Below are 26,315 nucleotides of genomic sequence, written 5' to 3'. Positions count from 1 at the left end.
TCTCAGTAGATAAATCCCTTTGCTGTCTGCCTGGTTATGGCAGATGTGTCCCAATTTAAGTGGCTAATTTCACAGATCCTCTGAGATGGGAAAAGTAAATGAGATTTTTTTTTCAAGACTTTCAGTTTGAGAGTTAGAACAACTACATTTATTACATCATATTCTAACTCTCAAATTGAACCCCAGAATTAAATCACTAGCACTCGACACCCCATTTGGATACAGAAATTAAACAGGCTGGCAACTTAAAAAAGAAGTCCCATTGTAGTAATTCACATCATATTTTAGGAGTCCTTAACAATATGTTGCTCTATATTTTTAAAAAGTCCAGTTGGAGGGATTTTTCCATTAACATACCACTGGTTAAAACATTAACCAGAAAGTGAGAAGAATAGAAGAAACATCTTTCTAAGCCTAAAGAACTTATTCAGTCCTGGGACAATGACCTAACTATGGCCATTAGGTGAAGAAACTCTCTTAAAAGGTACCTTCTCAGAAGCAATTGTCCCTATGTGTTCTCAGGCGTGACAAGTAAAATCGTATATATATATGTATATATATATAATGCAACTGTAAGGTACCACCCTGACACTCATTCACTGAGTGATTGCTTTCTAAATTGGTAAAACCACATCTGACTATTATCGGAACTTTATTTTTTAGCCAGTATCAGAAGAGTTTCAGAATGGAGAAGGATTTGGTTATATTGTAGCCTTCAGACCCAATGGAACACGTGGTTGGAAGGAAAAGATGGTGACATCTTCAGATGCCTCAAAGTTCATCTACAGAGATGAAAGTGTGCCACCTCTGACTCCTTTTGAGGTGAAAGTTGGTGTTTACAATAACAAAGGAGATGGTCCCTTCAGCCCTATTGTTGTCATCTGCTCAGCTGAAGGAGGTCAGTTCAATGTACAGTAAAATTTTTATATTTTTATCTATATCAAGGTATTTTTATATTCATATGTCATTCGATATGCTTTTCAACCATATATTTCAAAATTTTGTGCAGAAGTGTTAAGTATAATTCTTCAGGTTTTGCAGAGAAGGAGGTGAACCAGTTTCTTAGGGTTACCCAGAAAGCAAGTGAAAAAGTTTAAGAAGCCAAGTCAATCCTAACCCAAAAAAAAAAAAAAAAAAAAAAAGTTTTAATGAAGCTTCATCTGTAACGTGAAGTCTGTATTCTTAACTGTAAGCTGTAAGCTGGGTTACTCTAAAAAACTGAACAAAGAAAGGCTCATATTTTCTAATGTTTCTGAGGTTCATGATAACTTTTTGATGGGCTAATCAGACAACGGTTCAAAAACAAAGTATCTTCACTTAGGTATGTTCATTTCCTGGTTAATGGATACTGAAAGTGCATAGAATGCAATTCTGTTCTTATTTTTATTCATTTTTTCTACCGTTTCCTGTCTTTTTTGGTTCATTAGTATAAAATGTTACGTCTTTATCTTAATGGCCAAATATTCAATGAAAATTATATGAATAGTTCAGAAGAACAAATGGAAAGTATTTCTGGAAAATTGCTGTGAGGTGAACTTCATATAACTCTCAAAAGTATTTTGTGAGAAAAGACTTATTTGTACTAGTAAAATAAATTGTTCTGTACTGACAGAAGCCAACATATGTAAATTTCCATACAAATGAAACATAAGCAAATGTTGTCCACATAAATATTCTGAGAAGCTCCGTTGCTGGAAACGGTATGGTCCCACTCTTCTTCAGTAGTACTACCTTTAAGAATTATCCCACTGTCTACTGTTAAGAGAATAAAATCAGCAAGGAATCAGTGGAAACTGGTGGAATTTAATATTATCACTACAAAACTGTAGAACGAAGATAATGGTTTTTCAAGTGAAGCTGGAAAACAGTAAACATTATTCCATAATAACCCATAATAAATGTGTAATTTTGAAGCTATAGTGTAGCAAAGATCATCAACTACTATTCTCTCACAGTAATTATAGAGGTTGGAATTGCTTGTTTGCTAAAAGCATTTTCAGTAATCTGTTTATGTTCCACTGTTTGGATCATCATTACCAAATATTCATATTATTATAAAAACAATTATATTTGAAAATGTAAAAATTGCCCAAATCAACCAGAACATTTTTACGTTTGACTTCCTTGTTCCTCAATGGAAAATGATGCTGTGAAACTAATGATAATGCTTTTATTATTTAACAATTTCATACTCTAATCAGAAAGTTTAATAAAAAAAATATTTTTAAAAAATAAAGGAAGCAAAACTTTATTGGATTTTTTTTAAAGCAAAATCTATCAGCAAAAATGGAACACTGAATTGTAATAAATAGTCCTTCACTTGTTTCTTGGGCAAGATCAGAAATGGAATAATCAGTAATATCAATATTTCAAACATTTTTTTAAAATTACGAACTTTGCAAATGACCTGAACAGAATTATTAAAATTAACTTTCTTCCTATGGTACTAGAGAATACATCTAGAAAACAACTGATCTTGTTACAATGCAACTGTTTACACGTACCTACTGATCATAGCTTTCCTAATTCAATTTCTGCACGTGTCGATACATTAGTCTTTGCTTTGGAAGAGCTCTGTGGGCTACTTTCTTAGACTTATATTTGAGGAGAAAAACATGGTATGCTATGACAATACAGTGCAAAATTAATATATAAAAAAGCTTTTTTTTTTCTTTTTTTTTCCCGGAATAACACTAGGTGATATACTGAAAATGTAAAGAAGCAATGAAACAGTTTATGACAGTTAAGTTCCAGGCAATATAGAGAAAGAGGACAATAGATGTCTTAGTTTGCTATGAAACATAAATAAATAAATAAACTGGTTTTGAAAGAGGCATTGACTTTCACAATCCAAAAGTTAAACAACTGTGAGCACATTTTCTCAAGGATTTCTATTGAAAAGGAGATATTAAATAAAGATTGACAGTACAATATATTATGATCCTAGGGCTGAGACAGAAAACCCTTAGCTTACTTGCTTTTCATCACATACTCAATTCACCGCTCTGTAAACACATAGAATAAAAGTATAGGACAAAATTATTAAAAGTTAAGGAAACTTTACATCATATATAAAAAGATTCCCCCAGATGGATCTAGAGCAGTTTAGTGGCATAACAAATTTGTCTAAGGAAGTGTTTTTGTATACTGAACACATGAGGGGAAAAAAGAAAAAAAAAAGACCCCCCCCCCAAAAAAAAAAAAAAAAAAAAAAAAGCACAAGTTTGCACAGGACAGGTTCTGGACAAGGAAGAAATTTAATTTATGAAAAATGCATGCATCTATCTTTTCTGTATGACTGTAACTGTATATTGCCTATATTGTATATCTACCTGCAAATTATCACCTACTGCATATTGTCAGAGCCCATTTGTGGTGGCTCTGATTTGTGTAAGCAGCCTTGTGGATGGTATCAAGTAAGATGTTCCCCTGTGTAAGCACAACTGACTGACCCGACAGTTTCTCTAATGGAGGTAAAAAGCTTAAAAAAACATCCACCAGTGAATAAAGAAACACAGCAAACAAGAGCAAAATACTGAGTTTTTTCATAAGTACTTGGAAGGGTTAATCACTTTAAGTCAGATACTTTGCAGACCATATGATACCAATGGTCACATCATAGCAATGAAAGTGGTAAGTCAAAGTTGAAGGCAGAAAACTTTGGCTGGTTATAGATGCTTTAAAACTTTTCTTCCCCTTCATTCACTTTTTGACCTTATAGGAAACATCACCTATATACAGCTCATGGGAGAGACTATCCAGGACCTAAAGATGTAGATGAATGTAATGCAGGAGTAGAAAACAGAATGGAGAAGGAAAAAACAAACAAACAAACAAACAAAAAATTAGAGCCTGCTGAAGGAGGTCACACAAAAATTCCTGGGTTTTAGCAGGAAGGGAAAAAATAAATAAAAATAAAATAAAATATGATCCTCTGAAAATGACAGTGTAATATAGTGGAAAAATTTGAAGCAGTGAGTCTCTCCTGGAGACCTTAGAAACGAAAGCAAGCAAACAATCAAGGAGAGAAGAAGGAAAAGAGAGGTCAGATATTTTAGTGAAGAAAAAGAGATGACAGGAGAGCCAGGGACAAGTTCTGAAGGGGAATGAGGATGACAGACGGAGGATGCAGGAAAGGGAAAAAAAAAAAAAAAAAAAAAAAAAAGGATGCACAATTATCTGCAATAAGAGGACAGAACGGAAGGACAGAGTAAACACATTCCAACACCAAGGAAAGACAAGGCTAAGCCTTCAATAGGTGGACACTTGATAACAGAAAGAGGCACACAACACAGCAAGTTAGGCTGCTTGTCAGAAGAAGGGTTGCAATATACAGGTCTGATGCTGCAGGGAGAAACCCTCTGACTGTACTTTCTGCCAGGAAAATAATAGCACTAGATTTGTGCTAGACCATACTGAAACAAAGTACTGAACTTCAGTGTAGGCACAGACAATTTGGATCCACAGAGAATAAAAATAGTAAAGGCAAAAGGTATTAGAAATAAACAATGAACACAAGTGGCATTATACACTGGTTGTACTACCATTTCAACTATCTTTGGAGATTTTTCTTGATTAATACTTAAATAATGAGGGGCTACTGTGGCCAAGACTGCTAAGACAAGCTTTCAGTATTAGTGGAAGCACATGCAATCTCTACGCATGGTTTTAATTAACTGGAAGAGGAAAACTGGGAAAATCAGAACTATAGCAATATAGAAAGAAATACAAAAGTGTAAAAGTGCAATTGCAAGAAAACAGAAAAGGCCTTTGTCTAGACTGATGATCAAGTAGGATTAATTTAGCAAGCATGCCTAGACAAAGTATGAGCTGCATTGGAAAGACAAAATAAAGGTAAAATAGTCATAGCATGATGATGATGTGGTAACATACTGAGAAATACAAAAACAGTCTCTTGGTAAAGCATTCCAAAAAGCATTCTTTGAGTTCCACGTAAAGTGATTCTGCAATTTCTGAAAATGGCAATTAAATATACTGGAAGTTGAACTAAAGGTTGCTGATGGCCATGATAAATTTGGATTCTGAGAAAGACCTTACTAATTTTAGATAAATATTACAGGACAGTGCTATTTACGACAGAATTTAGAAGCTCATAGTTTGGATAGTAAATACCACTAATGATCTTTTTCTGGCTGTGATAATTAGCAGATTATTTATCCAGTACTGACTGAACCAAGAAGAAATAATGCTACTATAGTCTTGTTCTGGTGAATAATTACAACATTATAGAAAAAAAAAAAAAAGATATTAACATATAACAATGGAACTAGTTATCATTAAATAGCAAGAAGCTATTAAAGAAGATGTAAATAACATTTGAGACTAGAAATTAAATAATTTTGGAATGTTTCCTTGTCAGAGGTGTAAAATCTACCAGACATTTATAAAGGAAAAAATGGTACATTTCTAGGGCAGTACAGTACACCTGAGGATTTACAGGATATTCATAATACGTAAAGACCATACATAATGCCTGGACAGAATACAAGTCCACATAGTGGTGAATTTGGTAGTATTAGTTGATGGACTTGATGATCTTAAGGATCTTTTCCAAACTAAATGATTCCCAAATTAAAGTAATGAAAAGGATAAGAATGGCACATGTAGGGCCAAAAAGTAAGGTGAGAAAATATTTTAAAGAATAATAAAGTATATAAAGCAGGAAAAAAATGTGAGGTAAATAACGTTGATATTTAAGATAATCAAGGAATGGACAAAAATATTTAAGTACTGTAACATCAGTTTTGCATAAATAAGATGATATAGGCAGGATAGCTAACAAGAATGTAGAAGTCTGTAAATTGTTACTTCTGTAATGAAAAATTTTGGTATTGCCAATTGCTCAGAAATTCAAATTTCCAATTCAAACAATGCAGACTTTACCATTGAACAGTACCAGCGATTAAATTTAATCTGTTTTTCTATTAATGACTGCCATTGATGGTGAAAGTTAGCCCCTTTAATAGGCTCAAGGCTTTGGGGTAAGAACATTTCTAACCCAAACTAATGAAAAGATGGCAAAAATATTTTTTTATCAAGAAAAAATATTTCTACATAAATGCAAAAAATATACCTTTATCAGCACACTTACAAAAGCACAACTACAATATACTGTAAGCTTCAAATCAAATCAAGAAGAAAGAGTAATTAAAGATGTGGATGTAAGAGTAGTCAGGCATGGGAACAGGTTGCCCCGGGAAGTGGTGGAGTCACCATCCCTGGGGGTGTTCAAGGAAAGGTTGGACCTGGTGCTTAGGGACATGGGTTAGTGGGTGACATTGGTAGTACGGTGACGATTGGACCAGGTGATCTTGAAGGTCTTTTCCAACCTTAATGATTATATGAGTCTATGATTCTACTCTAAATAGAAAATTGTATACAATATAAAATAAATAAATAAATAAATAAATAAGATTTTTGTGAAACATACATGATGCATTAATTTGAAAAAAAAATTAATTTACTTGATAAAGGCTAGCAGATTTCAGACTTTGGATTTCAATACAAGCATTCATATGGAGTGAAATAGTTCTTTAACTAGGCTGAAGAAGACACAAGATGATACAAAAGCTGTAAATAGAGTATGAAACTGGATAAGAAGCAATGATAGACAAAGGTACTTGAAAGGAAAATATTGTGTTAGAAAGCTACTGACAGAATTTCTTAAAGATCAGTCTTATATCATATATAATGCATATATATAATGTATATTCATAATGCTAACAGAAGAGTATGGTTAATATAATGCTGTTACTACAACTTTGTGATGCCCTGTCAACACAGAAAATGATCTGAACAATACGGAGAAAAATGTGAATTAGAGAACACAAGTAAAAGGAACACAAATGACATGCAAATGTATGCAACAAGCATAGTAACAAGCCTTTCCAACAAAATGGGGTCCTAATGGTTGGAACCTGTACTAAAGAAAGGCACATATGCTTTAATTCATATCTGGGCACAATTCTGATAAAACTATCACAACATTTTGCTAAAATCTTGTTCTTGTTGCTTACACTCAACTAAGAACTCAGGATGGTACAAGTTCAAAGGGTTACCAGGATAACTGGGAAATGAGTAGAAACTAGAGAGCTTCTTTTGCTTGTCCAAGTAAAAAAGGCTGAGTTGGGATGCTGTCTTGAATTTTGGGAAAAATATTAGGCATAGTGAAGAGCTTTTAAACATAAAGGACAATAATGGTACATCCTTTTTAGCAACCTAAACATGCCAGACATTCTTTATGCCTGAAGCCAACTGACCAAAAAGGGTTCACAATATACTTGAACACTGCCACCCCCAGCACACTATTCCTGCATTTAAATACCTCCCAGGAACCGTCCCTAGGTGGGCATATTTTCTAGACGGTGCTATTGGCCAGAGTTAATACTTCACCACTGACCATGCAAACAACTTACCACTAGAGAAAACTGTATGTCCATGCTCAAGCTGGTACCTTTCTCCGTCTCTGGTTAGCTTAAGAGTATAGATTTAGCCTATCAGCACAGGAATAAATAGGAATTAGAAAATATGTAGTGAAGAAATTGGTGAAAATATACAAGGACATAGAAATAGGTTTCTGGGAGAAAGAGGGAACACAACTGGTTTCAGGATGAATTAGGTCTTCTATAAAGGTGTTTTTAACATGGTTGCCACATAGGGAAATACATAATTCATTCACTTAGTTTCAGTACCTTTCTCCTTCAGAAATTATCTTCATAAAAATTAAAGTTTTATAATTTTGATAGTGAATATTACTAAAAACTTCTAGATATGAAAAAGAGAGACCTGAGCAGTACCAGATAAAGCCTGAAGACTCTGAGTCTTGCTGTGCTTGTTTAAAACCTCCTGAGGGACCCCAGATGCACTTCTGTAATATATATGAGATGCAATGATACAGCACAAAATTTTGTTCTTGCTTTGTATGGATTTGCACTAATTCACTAAGCCAATAGAGAACCAAACTTCTCAGTTATCTGAAAGACAAATGGCCATATAAGAGCCCTTGCAGTTTTGTTCCTTCATAACTTGAATGAGTTTTGCATCAGGCCAGATAGTGGTTGATATGACATTGAACAAGACATTGCAGACTGAAGGATTGCTCTTGTTAGGTCCATCTCCCCTTGCTATTCATCCTAACCCCTTATTTAAATACATAAATAAATTACCCTTTCCTTTTCATTTAGGAGAAAGAATATGTAATTACACTCTTTTAAATACTCCACTTCTCTGATTAAAATCTTACACTCATGAACCGAAGTCCTGTAGATCATTTCACAGCTAAAGCTGAGCTCCTTGGAGTTTAGGTGAATCTGAAAATTAATAAATCGTCATATTAGCTGTAAACTACAGTGGATTATTTCCTGCTTCTGCCAGCTGATCCATCTGGATTAGATCCTCTAAAAATTCAGCTAGAGCTGTCTTCACTGAATTTTTAAAGAATGAAGTCACAACCCTGATATGTAAGAGTTTATTAAGCATTCCTTTGATTAATGCCAATAGCTCCCTTGAGAAGTCAGATGTACAAGTAATGCTATAGGTATATCCCCTCTTTACGGGCTGTGGACATTTTACTGCATGATAAAGCCAGGCTATTCCATGGAGAAAGGAAAGCCACGAAGGAATGGGCTTCAGAAGCTTTGCCTGACAAGTAAGGATACTTCTACACTAGTAAACAAAGGAGGGCTTGGGCAGAGCTCAGCACTGCAGGCCTGATCACTGCTTCACTGCTAGCTCATTTCCTGGCCCTTGTGGTTTGTCCCTCCTTTAAAGTCTTCTGCAAAGACATTTGTCAGAGAGAAGTTGGACATAGAAAGACTTGAGAAAAAGTCCAGGGGTCTGTCCATGGAATGATCAGTTCATTTGATTTTTGGTGTTTTGGAAATCAGCTTTTTAAACTCAAGTATCTGGGCTTGTGTTTCCTCTTCTGATGACATTTTTTTCCCTTTGTAGCACAAGATGCTGGATGCAGTGTTACCCTGCAGGCAACGATGCCATCACAGATCTGGTGGAGTCCCCCAAACATGGACACACTTCCATCAGTCTGAGGGGTGGAGCTGAGCATAACATCTCTTAGCTTTTCTCAGGAATGAAAGCTGGAGATGCCCTGATTTGGAAGATCCTGTGGCTGTTTCCAGCAAGATAGCAAATAATTCCACATTCTTTACCTACAGGATAACACAAGAGGGCCTCCTCCTTGTCATTTTCCTTTTGATAGATCTCTTTTGTGGTGTTTTGTTGTTGTTGTTTTGTTTTGTTTTGTTTTTCCACAGAAGGGAATCAACTCAGTCACAGCTCCTTGGAAGACCTAAAACCATAACTATGTGGAACTGCCTGGGCTAATAATGCAATTACCCAGGCTGATGCTCATAGCTTAAAATGAGAGCTCAGATTCTGAATTTAGGGAAGTGTGTAAAAATCTTTCTTGGAGTCAAAATGAGAAGCAAATATATATTCTGTGATTGGACAAGGAGTCCGACTAAGGCTTCATTCCATAAAAGGATTAAAACAGAATTAAATGTAATTACATTTAATAAAGAGTTCCTTGGACTTGTTTAAGTTAGATCACATGAAAATCTTTAAGGATAAATATTTCAGAAAAAATAGACCAGTTTCTGGTGGGAAACAGAGAAAACACAAGGAGAGCTGGTAACTAATTCTTCTTTCTCCTATCTGCCAGTATGAAAATTCAGGATTCTCTCTTTGAATGTCAGATCATTGCAATCAGTGTAATTCTTTGCTCTGTTTTATTATGGTCATCCCAAAGCCCTGCAGATTGAACATATTTCCTTACAGTATGACTATGGCACACAGAAAGACAATGTTTTGTGGACACTTCACACAGCTTTCTGAGAAGTTACCACACTGCATCTTTAATTTGACTAGGAAGTATTACAGGGACCATTAAAGATGTTTGCCTTTTTTTTTTTTTTTCTATCAACATGATCTCAGGAAGATACCAATACATTTACTAATAGATTTAGCATGATGACAAGATATTAAGAACAGAATATGATTAAAACATCAGTGACCATTATGGAAAAACCTAATGAACCTGTAAAACTTATCATTAGTTTTAGACACACAGAATAAAGCATGACATTGGACTGAACCACAGAATGTATCATATCACCAGAAATTATATGGTCCTCATCCTATCTGAATCCATAAAAAACATTATTTCATCTCCATAAACTTTCAGACAGTCATAATAACCTATTCATAAATGTAATATAGTGAATAATTTCTGGATATGTAAGAAATACATTTTCTTGACATTAAAAACAAACAAACAAACAAACAAAACTATTTCTACTCCATTTGTTGAAAACAATTTCAAAAAATATCAGGAAATGCTCCGTGTTTCTATTCTAAAGAATACATAAACCACCTCTAGTGAATGCGATGAAGAGGAAATGGTTTCTACATTTATAGAAAGTGTAAAAGCTGCCAACCAACATTTTGTGTACATCACAAATTATTTATCCCACTGCAATCTTTTCTGACAACAAGGTAATTGCTTCAATAATACAAAAACTAGAAAATAGCTTTTGCCACACAAATCTTAGTAGTACATAAAATAGAATGCAGGGCGTAGCTATGGAACAGAAAATCATATTATGAGGAATATATTTCTTCATAGCACAATTCTTTCAGTATTGAATTCAGAGGATCATTTCACTTATTCTTTTTTTGTTGTTTTTTGTTATTACTATTATTCTTTTTTTACCTGAAAAGTTCCATGTAAATTAGTAATTCTCATTGTTGGAGAATACCATTTTGCATCACAGCAGAAATGCTTCTTTTCTCTAAATGTAAATAAAGAAGGAGATGAAAAAGAGCTGCAAACATTAAAAATCTGACATCAAAAAAAGATGAAAAATCTGTACAAGCCATGTCAGAGAAAAGGTATAGGGCAGCAATGGCAGAACAATCCCAGCAACATGATCAGAGAAAGGAGGGTAGCTAATGAGTCAAGACTGATATTAAACATCTTAGTAAAGCAGTTTGATCACTGGAAAAATGTGTAATTTTAACTCAGGCTGTTCCATGGTGAAATTCCTTTCCTGTAACACCATTAAATGAGCCCCCAAAACACATTTTTTAGAAAGTTCTTTGATGTGCCTCCCCATAACATAAATGCCAGGACCTCTGCCTGTCCTTCAAAAGTAGATTAATGCATTAGAAATGTAACGAGGAACATTAGGCCAAGGAATAAATTACAGACTCTGCTACTGCAGGGGAAAGTGAATCCATCTTTTTGCTGAGCAAGTAAGCTACACCAGAACGGTGGATAAATGAAGTCACTGTGTGCTTTGCTGTCTGTGTTCAAGCTTTGTCCCTACATCTTATCTTAAGCAAACTTTCAGTAATATTTAGGCAATAAAGTGGAGGATCCAAAATATTTCCTTAACTCAGGTCTTAGTTTGATATGTGACATTTTTTGGATCCTCCATTCCCAGTGCACTAAATGGGGATATAAATTTGTGCTATGGTTCAGCGACCTACCTTGGCATATCCTCTCTACATTTACCCCAACAACTTTCCAATCATTGAAGGAAGCTGGACCTCTATAAAGCGTTCACTGATATCAAAATACAAAGTAAAACTTGCCTGTGGCAACACTATTGGGCAGCCCTAACCCTCTGATGTGCACCCTGGCCATTCCCCAGCTGCATCCAAGGACGCCCACCTCAGTGGGAGGGCAACCCTGGGCTATAGGTCCTCTGGTCTGGTCTCCATCAGGAGACTGGGACTGCAGAGTGTCCTATGAGTAGCATGGAGATACAAACACAGTCATAGGACCAACACTAACAATACAGGTAATGAGAGGTACATATCTAGGTCTTAATGCCTTCTTTAGAAAAGGATGCATCTTAGGTCTAAATTGTAATTGCTTCACAGCTGAGAGTAATGCCCCAAACAATGGTGCTTGTGACTTCAAGGACATGATAACACAGCCTTTAAAAGATCTTTTACTGAACATTTCACTGCAGCTCTGGGTATTGCTTCTTTCTTGATATAGCCCCAGAGCAGGATTGACTGAGCACCCTAGTTAGGTATCATTCATTCTGAGCTGACAAAAAGGCACTAAAAAGCCAGGAAGAGAATGAACGCTCCATTTACTTCTGAAGTTAAGATGATCAAGGGGTATGAAAGGTGTATGTGGGGTGGGGGGAAGGAGGGAGAGGGAGGGAGAGTCATTTACTAATATAAAAGATTTTCAAAAAAAAATCATAAGAGATTCTGTCACAGTTTGCTGTGCCTGTCATCAGCGATAAGATATTGATGTAGCATGACACAAATAAAGAAGTACAACAATAATAATCTCTTCATCTTTTTCAGTTTTTCATGTTACCTATAAGTGTCATACCTTCCTGTGAGTATTAAGGTAGAATAAAGGAAGTAAATGACAGTTTCAGATGGAGTGTTTTTGATAAATACAAGTTGTTACAGTAGAGGTTTATTGTTTCAATTTTTCTTAATACAGAACCCACTGCTGCTCCTATTGATGTCAAAGCTACGAGTTTGTCTGTATCAGAGATTCTTGTTGCGTGGAAACATATTAAAGAAAGTCTAGGAAGACCACAGGGATTTGAGGTATGAACACAGAATATCATAATGAGAAGTCTTGTTGCTTTTGCTAGTGTTGCGTTCTGTTAAAATGTGGAGTAGTGAAACTTCAATAGAAATTATACTCATTTTAGCATACATACAACTAGCTGTAGAACAACGGTCAGAGCTGTAGCACTGGCACATCTTTTATTTATTAGTGCTTGAAACATGTTCAACACCACTTCTTATACCATCTTTTTGACAGTTCAAAAAAAAACTGAAAGAACTGCAAGTGACCCAGCATGCCTCTTTCACAGGCTGGGGAAGATTAGGTATTGACTGTTTCCAGCTCGAAGCGACCAGTTCAAACTTGTTATTTACTGAGAGCAACCAACATACAGAAAAGAAATAGCCTCTTCCATCCATGTGCTCTCATCCAGCAGTGGCTGGGGGACATCTGCTGGGCAGACCATAAAAGGTTGGATGTCAGGAGAGGAAGCAGTAGCAGCGCTGTCCACAGACAAAGCTCTGCTTAGAGACAGCCCTTCGTGAGCAGGGACATGGAACCAGCACAGCCAATGGACCTTCTTGCACTTTTAGATCCAGTTGTAGCATCAAATCCAGTTTAAGATCCAAACCTCCAGGAACTAAACCTATCTTTTGGGGACACCATGACCCATCCTGACCTTGAGGTTCAGGCTGTGCTGCTGCTCAAGGTATAACTCAGCTAGACTCAATTTACCGATTTGGCATTTCAGGTTATTTAACCTGCTTCAGTTATTCTGAGAGTGCTGGCTCTTTCCTGCTTGTCTGCAGTAACAAAGAAAAGAGGGGAAACAGGTAGATCTGAGGCAGATACCAATGCTACAAATACCTGAAGACAAATAAGATGAATCCAAAAATAAGTTACAGGATAGAAATCAACATAAGTAATATCAATGATTAATATTATTAATATCAAAGAATATGCATCTTGAATATTTTCTAGTATAAGTTGCCAGTATTTCATATAGCACCCTAAACTCAACTCCTGTGAAGAATTTTTTTTTAAACTTGAAGAAAATTATATTTACCTCCAGGAAGTCCTTAAAAATTATTATCAAGAAAAACTCTAAGTTATAATTTTTTACACCCTTCATGTGCTCTTGTTATTAATGTTTGGTAAAAGCAAGATAGATCCATTATTGACTAAGATTCATCTCTGACTTATGTTCATATGTAAATGATGTTCCCAGTTCAAAGTTTCTGTAGAAAAATAACTTAAGGCCTGTATTTGTACTTTCAGCCTGCATAAAGGGTGTTTAAAACTGGAAAGAAAAAAAAAAAAAAAAAGATTGCTTCTGAGACTTTTATGCCTTAACATGGCCCTCACTTCAGCAGATTAGCCAAGTACCTGCTTAATTTGATTTCCTTGATCCAGATTAGGCATGAATTCAAATTCAAGCAATTCAAATAGAATATTTTAAAATAAGGCATGCCCTTGGGTTTTCTTTAGTAATAAGGACTTATCTCTTGCATCCTCTACAATGACTCTTTGAGTCCTCTTCCTGTAAGCCATGATCCAAATGCTTAGATCACCCCAGGACTAGATCACCCCAGGACTATTATATTTAGTTCTCACAAAACTTCTTTGGCGCAGTGTTATAGTGCCACCCTCATCCACCTGAGACCTGCACTGATAAAAAGAGAGTCCTGGCAGCAAAGCCCATGCTCACCCACAGCCTCCTCTGCAGTCTGCTCTCTGCACTTCAGTTTTAACAGTCCTCTGAGATACGTTTGTGTCCTGTGACCTACTAGCACACAGTGTCTCCTCAGCAGCATGTCCAGGCAAGTGTTGGGGTCTGGCAGCCATCACCAATGGCCTTTGGGAGGAAAAACAGGTGCTCCACCAGAGCCACCACACTCTCCAGCACAGCCTTTGGCTGGATGGCCATGTCCAGGACAGCACGTTTACCCCACGCTTTAGACACAGTTAGTTTACTTTTTTTTCTACCCGATTTGCTGTAGCTTCTTGGTACTTAGCTACTCCTGTATTGCTCCACAGTCCAGTCTGTGCAGGCTGTGACCACAGAACCCACTCACTCATCTGGGTCTCTCACTTGTCTGTCTCCTTCCCATACACATCTCCATGCTGAACTCTGCAAACTCTCTGTCAGTTCTCTCTCATTGTACTTTAGCCCGACTGTTCCCTTATGTTAAACATATTTTTACCCCTTTGCACATGGCTCGCTTCAAGCAGCAAAACTGATACCTAACCATTTACCTTTAGGAGTGTTATATACAAGAGAGAACAAAATTATATCCAATAGAGATGATATTCACTTTGGAAGTGTTGTCCCTCTCCACACTGAAGTGTTCCACTTGCTACTAACCTCAGTCTTCAATTTCCAGGCCAGTCTTTTATCCTCTGAAATAACTTACTCACTGTGCTGTCTTTTTCTCTTCAAAAAGATGGCTTTTTTGTTACTCCCTCTCACACATCTTGATGTCTTTTAAATTGCACCTACAATTTTCACTCTTATTCTCATTCCATTGATCACATAGATTCTCAAAATGTTCTATTAGCTTTGTCTTACATCATTTTAAAATAAAAACATAGATTTTCTTTTTCAAGTGAAAATGATTTCTCTAGAAATTTATTTTTTCATAACTTTAATGTATTTTATTTTTACCTACGTGCCACAAAGCAGTTCTCTTAGCTCTAAAGATGCATCTTAATGTTAGATGGCTGTGACAAACAGTGGACTCTTCATACCAGAAGTGGTCTTCCTGTCCTGGAAAGCACTTAGACCTGCAGACCGCAGCATACTCTGATGCCAACTGTAGCACTTAATTGCTGCTTCTCTCATGGACTTCTTAGGAATTAATTTGGAAATTATTATTGATATAGCAGTCATTAACATTGAACTTTATTAATAATTTGGCTCTTCACTGTACTGTATACCAATTTTAGGATTCTATCATGAAGATTACAGAGTAAATATTTCAAGGAAAGGATCTGCAATTGACAGAACACAAAAATGAAACTAAAAATATGTTGCTGCTTCTGTCTACTTATCTCCATGAGGGAATTAGAGTCTTCTGAGGCTGTTGCTTTTATTTGCAGGATTTTTTTTTAACTTTTCTCTCTTTGTTCACTTAGCCAGAATTTCTTTGCTCACTTTCTGACAGAAGAATATTTAAGGGAGTAGTGTTTGCTCTTTTTTGTCCTCATTCCCAGAAATCCTTACTCAAAAACAGAAAACCCTTTACAGAAAACCCTTACTCAATAAACAGAAGAATAAATGTTACTCCCCTGCATGATCCAGCAGGACAGAACGCAACCCAAGGATGATATTGCTTGAGTGTTCAGTTCTGTTTTGGGGAAGGATATCCTCAAAAAGGATATGATAACTGAAAGGATCAGTCAGTACATTAGACTATCCACTTAGGAATTCTAAGTCCACACTATAAGTCTAATTTTGCTAACATACTCACAGCATCTCTTTAAACCATTCCCTCAGTGCAAAACTCATCCTGTACAGTGGGACACTGGGATCCTGTACAGTGGGATCCTGTACAGTGGGACATTGTAGCTAAACCCTCAAAAAAAAAAAATATATATATATATATATGGTCAATTTTTTGCTTTCCATTATGATTCATTTTGTTCAGCTTCTATAAACACTAATTTAATTTAAAAGCTGATTTTGAAATTTTTATCATATGTAGTACAGCACTGAACACAGCCTATAGTGCTCCACTAATCCATAAATAGCAAGTAATGAATGTACAAAAATCCAGTGACTTTGGGGAAAAAAAAAAAAAAAAAAAAAAAAAGATGAATGATTTCTCTTTTCTTAACAATTATCTTCCAATGTAGAATTGTTGTGGACCACAAGTAAAATGTTCAGTTCAAATGTTGTTGAGCCTTATGCAAAATAATCTGACTCACCATTCTATTTTCATGTTTCAATTTGTATTTTGCCTGTGGTCACCACAGCTGTGACAACCACCTACCCGCTCATCAAATCTCCTGGCCTTTTAGCAACAGTATTATGGAAGGGGGGGAGTGTTCCCTAGCATTTGAATGCTTGGGCTCTAATCAACAAAAGTGACAGAATATTAACTACATACAGACAAGTTCACAGTGACCCAGTTTCACTCCAGTCCTGTTTGCACTTTGTACTAAGGAGTAATGAAAGGCAAAGTAACTTGTCCAATTGCACATTGTCATCCCTGAAAGGCAGTGTTATGTCACATGAGTTTTATGCAAGGTTTTCTGTACTCATTTACATCTTCCAAAGCACATATTATTCCTGACTTTGGTACAGATTTGTCAGCTGTCCACCCGACCTTACTAAATATGTGTCAGCTACACTCTGATAAAGTAGAAGTAGCTTGAAAACTTTGTCAGAATGGTAGAAAAATACAGTGTGTGGTTAATACTTATTGTTTAGAATCCATAACCTGAAGGTTATAAAATCTATTTCAGCCTCAGGCATTATTTTCTTTGTCACTCACTGAGAGTAGGGAAAGAAAAGGGAAAGAATTACTAGCTGGAAGAACAGATATTTTTTATTTTCTTCATTCTTTTCCAGCTAATACTTAAGTATAGATCACAAAGCTCATGTCTTTGCCTTTGGAATTCCCCTGAGAGGTAGGAGCTTGACTAAACTAATCAACAGATTAACTTGAAACAATGAAAAGAAAAGAAAAGAAAAGAAAAGAAAAGAAAAGAAAAGAAAAGAAAAGAAAAGAAAAGAAAAGAAAAGAAAAGAAAAGAAAAGAAAAGAAAAGAAAAGAAAAAGAAGGAAGGAAGGAAGAAAAAGAAAAAGAAAGAAAGAAAGAAAGAAAGAAAGAAAGAAAGAAAGAAAGAAAGAAAGAAAGAAAGAAAAAGAAAAGAAAGGGAGGGAGGGAGGGAGGGAGGGAGGAAGGAAGAGAAAGAAAGAAAGAAAGAAAGAAGGAAGGAAAGAAAGAAAGAAAGAAAGAAAGAAAGAAAGAAAGAAAGAAAGAAAGAAAGAAAAAGAAAGAAAGAAAGAAAGAAAGGAAAGAAGAAAGGGAGGGAGGGAGGGAGGGAGGGAGGGAGGGAGGGAGGAAGAAAGAAAGAAAGAAAGAAAGAAAGAAAGAAAGAAAGAAAGAAAGAAAGAAAGAAAGAAAGAAAAAGAAAGAAAATCTTGAACATCGTTTTCAGGGAGGATTACTTCATATAATAACGTTTACATCATATTTTCTTTTCAAAGAGAAATATCCAGGAGTTTTTGCTGTTCCTTAGATATTATTTGTCTGTTTTTACGATGGAACAGAAAATTGCATCTACATGGTACTGAAATCTTTTTCTAAATTTACTGAAGTATTTCTCAAGGTTATTTAGAAAGGATACATGAACGCTTCTACCAGAGGCTAGTAAAGCAAGACAGAAAAAAAGAGGAATTAGTGTTTCATCAGGCTGAATATCAATTTATCAGACTTTGCTTTCTGAATGAATGAATTTTCCCAAACATGCAATAAACAAATGAATATTTTTAAACATAAGTCAATTTAGCATTCAAAGTTACTCATATGCAGATTCAAACCAATCTAAAATCCTGAAGACTATCAACATTTGTCACAGCAGTCCAACTGTTTTTCCAGTCCTTAATGTATGGATCACACTCCAGATTTCTCATGAGGATCTCAAGAGAGACATTCTCTTTATAATGTCTGTATCTTGAATACTTTTCTACAAAACTGCTTGTTTTCTATTACCAAACATCAGAAACCTAAAAAGTATTGCTTTTTCATAAAAAAATATAACTAGATATTTGATAATACCCCTCGAGGTTGAGGTACGAAATTGATCTTCATCCTATGTGTATGCAGGAATATGTGGGAGAAGAGAATACCTGAAAAAAGAGAAGGAGGATGCCAGCTACTCCAGAGAAGACCCCAGAACCTAGGAGTAATGAACAGTGTTTTCTTTCCCCTTTTCAGTCAGCAAACATTTAGGTGAGAGGGAAGCAACTGAGATTGACTGAACTTTTTGCAGGAACTCATCATCTTGTTCTGAAGGACAATCACATCAATATTTTGAAGTGATACAAAAAAGCAGCAACAGATGATACAAAAAGCGTTACTTCTGTCCTAAGTGCTTGGTTCTACCGTTGCTTTTGTACTGGTGCTAACATACATGACTGCACAGTGTGCCAGTTGAAGGAGCTAATAGGTTTTCTGCTAATGATAATAAAAACTGGTTTTATGCAATGTTAATCATGGCTTTTTTCTTTTTTTTTTTTCTTTTTTTTCTTTTTTCTTTTTTTTCCCCAGGGCTATCAGCAGTTCTTTCAGTTCACTTTTCTTTCCTTCTCCCTTAGCATTTTCTGTATTCTGAGATTTCTTCAAGTTCATTTTCAATTACAGCGGTACTGTTGGTGTTGATAAATAGTCAGAGAGACCAGAAAAGTTTGTGTGTCTTGTCCAGCCTGCAGCAAACACTCCTATTCATCTTACCTACTTCAGGTTCTTATTTGAAATGCCTAATTTGGAGCTTTAATTCTCTGGTCAACAGAAAAAGTGTCTAGACAGTAACTCCTTGCTAAATTTAGAGAAGATGGCCTGCAGTTAGGTTAAATGAATTTATAACAAAATGGCATTATGCTCACCTTAGAAACCAATTGGGGGAAAAAAGTAATATTATTTTAGATACCTTTAAACCTAAAACTTTAAGGAAGTTGTCTGCAAGTATTACAGGTTCAAAAGTCATAAGATAAAAGAATTTTTAATATGTTAGTTTACTTTTAAAAATTGTTTAATCAATGATCAGGACAAAACAGAAGACTGTGTGTTCCTGCATCTTCTCTAGTCAGTTGTTTAATCATTATTGTTTTCTCTCCAGCATGAAGAGCTGGGTTTCTGGGAACCAGACATAAACATTTGCTAATCTTTTTCTACATGAAAAACAACATAAAGTACAGCAAAATTTTAAAACCTTAAAAACAATAATGTATTAAACAGACCAAATGTGTTTTTTTTTCTTCTTTTTTTTTCTTTAATTTTTTAAAACAGGCTAATCTTTCATGATTTATGCTTTATGTTATATCAATATTCAAATGTAGCATTAATGGAAACCTGTTCTGAGAGCGGTAAATCCCCTTTCACAGGTACAAATTCAGGCTGCAGAAAATAACAAGTTGTTGTTTTTTTTTTAAATGCACATATAGGTATAAATAAACAAACCTGTTTTATGAATCGTGCATCACTTTTAAAGATCAGCAGTATCTTCACCTCCGTATAAATCAACGTAAACTGCCCTGCCTTAGCCAGTCTTAGTCAACAATCATTAGGTTTTTTGTTTTGGTTTGTTTTTTTTTGTAATCACTTTTTCCCTTAGTTCTTTTAGCCATCAATAAATGGATGTGTACATGAAGAGTTAAAGAGAGAAGCATATTTTGAGATCAAAGTCCAAACTCACCTGGCAAAACTTTAAGGAGAATTTTAAAAGCAGGAACCAAACATTTAAGGCTTTGAAGTAAGGAAGAAACTGAAATAGAAGCATTGCCAAATTGCATTTCATGATTTTGCTCATTAATACAATATAATCATTCCCCAAAGAAAACCCCTTTGCCAAGGGGCAATGCTTTTGTCATGTAGTGCATCTGAAGTAGCTATTTTTGCAGACTTAACATGTCAAAATACAACTAGTTTTAATGCCATATAAGCAGTGCTGGAGAGTGTCACTATTTGGAAAATAATGTTTTAACAACAACAACAAAAAAAGCTTCAATGCAAAACCTGGGGGCTCTCTACTGTCTTGTACATTACATTCACTTGGGATATGAGGCCCAAGTGAATATTATGTTAATTATTATGTGAATAAGCTACCACAGCAAGAGCTACTGAGATACTTCTAATTTTGGCTTTATTAGAATAATGATTTCATTACTTGTTACATTTCCACACCTGCCACTGTCCACCTGTGTAAACTTGGGCAAGTCACTTTTCCTTTCTGACCATTTCTCTGTTGGATCCTCAGCTGAATTGACTAACTGGATGTTAGGGTCTCCAGGATGTACTCACTCTCACTATCCATTCATATACTGATTAATACTATGTCACTCTCAACCTGTAGTGTCAAGTCTGTAAATATGTGTTAGAAGTAAAATGGATTAATCCCACTGCCTAGCAGTTAGAGGTTCATTCCTACCATGTGAATGAGTGATTGTTTATTCTTTTTTTCCCTCCAAGAAGGATGTCAATAGATGTTACTCCAGATACCAACAGTATTAGTCAAGCATTCAGATAGTGAAATACCTCAGTGAATCATATTTAAAGAACTTGTGAATACAGCTAGAATTGCTATCTGATCTGTAATTCAGCTAAGAATTAATACAACAGGTACATGAAGTTGACAATTAAAGGAGTTGATTTTTAGTTGGCTCAAACAGATACACCCTCCATCAAAGGTAACAGAGCCACTTTACTTAAGTGAAGATATGAATTCAAATGTAAAAATTTGCAGCCAGATCTTTCTAGATATATTTTTCTTTAATGGCAGGCCTATAAAAGGCCAGCATTGTACTCATTGGTCTTATTTGCCTATGAATTCCTTGGTGTTTTTAGTTCACCATTTTTTGGGATACATTCTCAAGAGTGCTGTATTGCCCATGACCTTTTTCTCAGAGGAAAAGTTATACAGATATAACATGAATAACTTATTATGAAGTAACCAACTTCATCGAAAAGGTGAAAATGTGGAATAAATGCAAGTAGATCTCATGATGAAAAACAGAAAGCTGAATACAGCTGTTTCAATGGCATATTAGTGACATCTTCCATTAGGGAGAGTAGTGCAATATGAGAAATACCTTTCTTGAGTAGGTCACCTAGAAACATTAGTGAGAGACAGTACTGCTTTGCTTTTTTTTTTTTTTTCCCCCCAGTTATACCCTGAAAATATTTGTTGTCTGCAGAAAGAGACTAGTCAAATTCTTAGCTCAGCACTATAACTTCTTTTCATGTAATATATTTCATGATAAATTCAGCACAGATGCAAGAAATATGGACTAAACACCAAATATCATTTAGGTTTGCTATGTCTGAAAAGAAAGGGCAGACACATACTATCAAAATTACATTCACAGGAAACTTGTTTATATCCAAGAACTAAAACAGAATCCACTTCCTTCTTTTTCATCAGACAAGATTTTTCAGATCAATGCAAGATTTCCGTAGTTATTCTGTCATTTCCTATTCATTGCACTGATAAGAAACCTTTTGCCTCTGAGCAGTACAGGGCCAGGAAGTGAATATTACTCATGCCACTTTTTAACTGATGTGGTCAGAACTTTCCAGGTGAAGGTAGATATTTCTGGTCACCTACAAGTGGCTGAGCTCACCTTGAATTCTCTGAAATACTTTTGACTTCCTGCCAGAACTCATCCTCTACTCGTTGGTCTTGTAAGTCACATCTTCTCATGCCAGTACACAGCAATTACATATTCTTTAGGTAATACTATGATATTCCAATTCTCACCATTTTGTAGGACTGAGCATTTTTTGGATCTGAGATTAGACTACAGTTCCCATGTGTTTACCAGGGCCTGATGATCACACAACAGGCAAGACTGGCAAAGAAACTTACCACAGGATAGCTTGTAAAGGTAGAGCTTCCAAAACACCTATATTAATCCTTCCTTTGATCACTCATTTGCAGGTTGGTTACTGGAAGGACATGGAGCAGGAAGAAGCAGCAGGAAAGGTCAAAACTGAGGGAAATGAATCATCTGTCCTCCTGACAGGGTTAGAAGGAAATACATTATATCACCTAACCGTGAGGGCATACAATGCTGCTGGGTATGGACCACCTAGCATCGCTGTGCGTGTAACAACCAAGAAATCACGTAAGTGATCTCAGTAACTTTGCTCAAAATGAGAAGTCAAGGAGCAAACTCTGCCCTCTTTGATGTCCCTTTAATAAGATCATACAGTAATCAGGAATTATATATAGTTTTGATTCATGGCTTTGCTTTGATACATACATGTGAATTCTTATTATTTTGCATTCATAACAAATATTATTTTCCTAGAAAGTAAGGCATTTTTGACAAAGAAAATTGAGATAAAACCATTCAAGTTCATAAGTTCTGTAAAGTCTATAGGTTGGGTTGCATCAACCCACCACAATTCTAGTGGGGGAAAAAAAAAAATCTCTACCTAGAGTTGGAAGCCTGCTAACACATGTAGTTGTAAATTTATTAAAAGATTGACATACTTTTGATTTTAAAGGTGATTTTAAAGGAACTATCTACAAATATATTTATGTACATGCTGTTATTTTTTTCCCCAGCTCCCAGTCAAGCACCAAGTAATATTATGTGGATACAGGATGGCCCTCAAGTTTCTCTTGGGTGGGAGCCAGTTAGACCTCTAGCTAATGAATCTGATGTAATGGGATACAAGGTCAGTGACTCCCCTTCACACACCTTACTCTCTTCCAAACGACTACTCCTCTTTCCTGTTTGCTTTTTTTCTCTTTGCTGTTTTCCTGTGTAAGTATGCTGTATAGATTATCTGCACTAAGATTTCACCAGAAAATGCAATAAATAAAAATGAAATGTGCAAATATTTTCTGTGTTGTGACTTTCAGCTAGTGATTATAGACTGAGCAAGCTCAATCTGAGGAGATCAGTTCAGCATATATGGCTCAGAAGTGGCTATTAATAAGACCAGCCTGCAATGAAATTCCTACTAACGCTTCAATTTGACTATGTTTACAGTAAGATTTAAAGAAATGAAGAAGAATGAGACATCTTACAATGACTTTAAAATTAATATTTTTATGGAGCGGAAAAACACAAATACTTAGGTTTGTTTGTTTGTTTTTTAATTATGCTGGTGATTTTCAACAATTGGTGGTGGTAATATCTGGCATTTAAAGTTTTGAAGTTCTAAAAAGCAAAATCCAGATTAACTCTTAAATAACAAATCATGAAAAGCAGTGGAATTCACCTCAATCTTTTAAATCAAAATAAAATGTTTTTTGTATTCTTAGTGAGGTTTTTATGGGTGTCTTGAAGCATACATATGATCATTTCTCTCTAGACTATGATCTGATGTTCTCTCTGATACAACAGAAAATATCACCAAGGACACGTAAATTGATTTAAACTAAGCCAGAAACTGCTTTAAACTTTATCAGGATCATTGAGATTCTGAAAGAACATAGACTGACTACTTGCTTGGATCCTATTCAATGTCTTTTCACATTCATTAATTGCCAATATACTTTGCTGCTACTGTTTTGAAGCCATTTGGGATGGGAGGAGGGGGATAGGGAAGGGAGATGTAAAAGCAGGTGACTGTTCAAATGTCACATCCAGAAATTGTCACATACAGAAGTCCTTAATGAAAGCATGAAACAGCTAACATTTCAGTGGCTGTGTTATCTGCACAAAATATCTGGTACATAGCTTGCATGGTCACTATAACCACCATCTACTTTTTTGACCATAGGTATTATTTAGGCAAGAAGGACAGAGCAACAGTCAAGTTATAGAAACACAGAAAACTTCTGCAGTGGTACTTCTTCCTGATGTTGGTGTCTACATTATTGAGGTCTGTGCAGTCAGTGAAGGAGGTGACGGGACCACTAGTCCCCAGATCAGAGTTCCATCTTTTGCAGGTAAGGCTACACTTATATGTGGAAGAGTGGCCATTACAGTAATGCGCAAAAATTAGTAACTCTATTACTCTCTATCTGAAAAAAAAAAAAAAAAAAAAAAAAGGTTCTCACATTTCTCTAGCTATTAGACAAAATCATTAACTGGAACATTTAGTTTCTATGTCGTGACATAGATATCTAATGCCATTTGAGATTCTCAAGAGTATCTGATGCATCTATATGGGGCTGATGAACAACTCACAGGATTTACAAGAAACCTCTGCCTGTATAGGGTAACTTCTGGAAACCTAATTGAGCCCTGGATATCTACACATGCCCTAGATGTCTCAAATTCCATTATAGTGAGCTAAGATGTGATGTAATCCATACAGACCAATAGTGGTGACTAGACAGCAATTCAGCTAACCTTCCAGGCAGACAGAATTTAAATATTTTTACATGGGCATATAAAAGCATTTGAGATGTTTTAAGATATCACAAACATTTGCACAGAACTGGTTGGTATGATCCAGAACTTAAAGGACACACACATCACTCTGGACCACCAGCTGGAGGTGTAACATCTAATACACCTAAAACAGCATCAGGTATCTGCATTTAGGTAGCTGAATCCTGTGTGTGTGCCCATGTTAAAATAAGCTGTGTTTTTCTTAGGTTCCACTGCCTTGATTAGATATGACTTTATTACAGTATTAATTTAATCATGCAGTAACTGATGATGGCTAGCTTCTATTTCCTCGGTTAAAGCAATATGTTAAAAGAATTTCAAGTAACAATGTTACACAGTTAAGAAAGAGATCTAAGGATTAGTGGGAAAGATAAAAATAATTATATTGTCTGTTGCCAAAGAAAACAAGGTATATTAATTCTAATTTTTTAATAACACCTTAAAAATGTACTAAATATTGCTTGTTAGTCCATACAGAGTACTGTACAAAAGGTATAGGCTTGAAACTTCAATCTAGACCTAAAATTTCAACTCTAACTAAGGCACTGTGCTATGATCTAAAAGGTCACTAGACTATAGGGCAAAAGACCTGGACAAACATCAAGATAAAGGATTAGATTTCACTCTTTCTTCCAGGAAGAACATTTATGATTGTGCACTTTCTGCAGCCTAATTCTTTATGAGGATTAAGGCATAAAACTCACCTACCCTTTTGGAATTTCCTATTTATTTACAGACTGAATATGAGGATTCAGAATGTGAGTTTCTGTAGATATCATCATAAAATCCCCAATTTCTTTATGTCTGTGTAGGGATCCTAACCTGGGATTGCAGTTCTCTCAAGCTAATGCCTTGCCCAAAATTAGGCTTTTGCTGAGCAGTAAAGGATAAAAATTTTAGCCAAAATTTAGTACCTAAATGTTCTGAGAATTGTTTGCATTGTTTCTTTTTTAGTTACTTTGCTTTTTATTTTAGGAGGTAAAGTAACGAGTGCTCAAACCACCTTACATGTGTTCTCTACTTCCTCGTCCTCCGTAACATTACTTTTGGCACTGATGGTTCCTTCAACTTCATGGTGAAGACTGCAGACTTTGTTGTTGTTATTTGTTTGCTTTAGCTTGATGACACCAAGGAATGGAGTTTTATGTCCATGGATCAACAGGAGAGCCAAGCTAATGCTTAAAGACCCATAGAAATACCTGTGGTGCACTTAGAGGAATGTTGAAGACAGTCAAAAATTCATCAGGTTTTTTTTTCTCTTCAGTTTTTGTAAAAATCCTCTGGGGAGGGGACTCTTCTTGGCCCAAAAATATGCAGATTGTATGTAATAAACTTTTGTAAGCAAACGCAATTTCTGTCAAATGTACTTTACTTTTTTAATATGTTCAATTTTGGTAACCCCAGTCATGTATCACTAGTTGTTTAAACAGTGGTGTCTAGTACAGTACATCTGTTTGGATTAGAAAAAAAAAATAAACTTTTTTACCTAGAGAACAAAGTTTGATACAGCTTTGTCTAATATTTCTTGCATCCCCTACAGCTGGCTGTTCCTATTGACAAGACAGCAAGAATATATTTAAAATATGTATCCCATTGCAAAAGTACAAAGAAATTATTCTTAACATATATAATATATATTAAATTAGAAAAAAAAAG

At 35.5% G+C, this 26,315-nt stretch overlaps 1 protein-coding gene across 3 annotated transcripts in view; it reads left to right on the top strand.

Annotated features, from left to right (window-relative positions):
• CNTN5 (contactin 5) overlaps nucleotides 1-26,008 on the top strand; it is a 670,764-nt gene extending 644,756 nt beyond the window's left edge. For all 3 annotated transcript variants that reach the window (XM_040544184.1, XM_040544185.1, XM_040544186.1), the window contains 6 exons: nucleotides 664-898; nucleotides 12,509-12,618; nucleotides 22,244-22,430; nucleotides 22,877-22,989; nucleotides 24,043-24,211; nucleotides 25,635-26,008. In XM_040544184.1, coding sequence (XP_040400118.1) covers nucleotides 664-898; nucleotides 12,509-12,618; nucleotides 22,244-22,430; nucleotides 22,877-22,989; nucleotides 24,043-24,211; nucleotides 25,635-25,738 — 918 coding nt within the window. In that variant the 3' untranslated portion in view covers nucleotides 25,739-26,008. The remainder of the gene's footprint in view (nucleotides 1-663; nucleotides 899-12,508; nucleotides 12,619-22,243; nucleotides 22,431-22,876; nucleotides 22,990-24,042; nucleotides 24,212-25,634) is intronic.
• The last annotated feature ends 307 nt before the right edge of the window (nucleotides 26,009-26,315 follow it).

The sequence above is a fragment of the Cygnus olor genome, chromosome 1 (assembly GCF_009769625.2).
Source record: "Cygnus olor isolate bCygOlo1 chromosome 1, bCygOlo1.pri.v2, whole genome shotgun sequence".
Classification (NCBI taxonomy): domain Eukaryota; kingdom Metazoa; phylum Chordata; class Aves; order Anseriformes; family Anatidae; genus Cygnus; species Cygnus olor.
The sequence above is the reverse complement of the archived record's forward strand: the minus strand, read 5'-3'. Positions and strand labels throughout refer to the sequence as shown.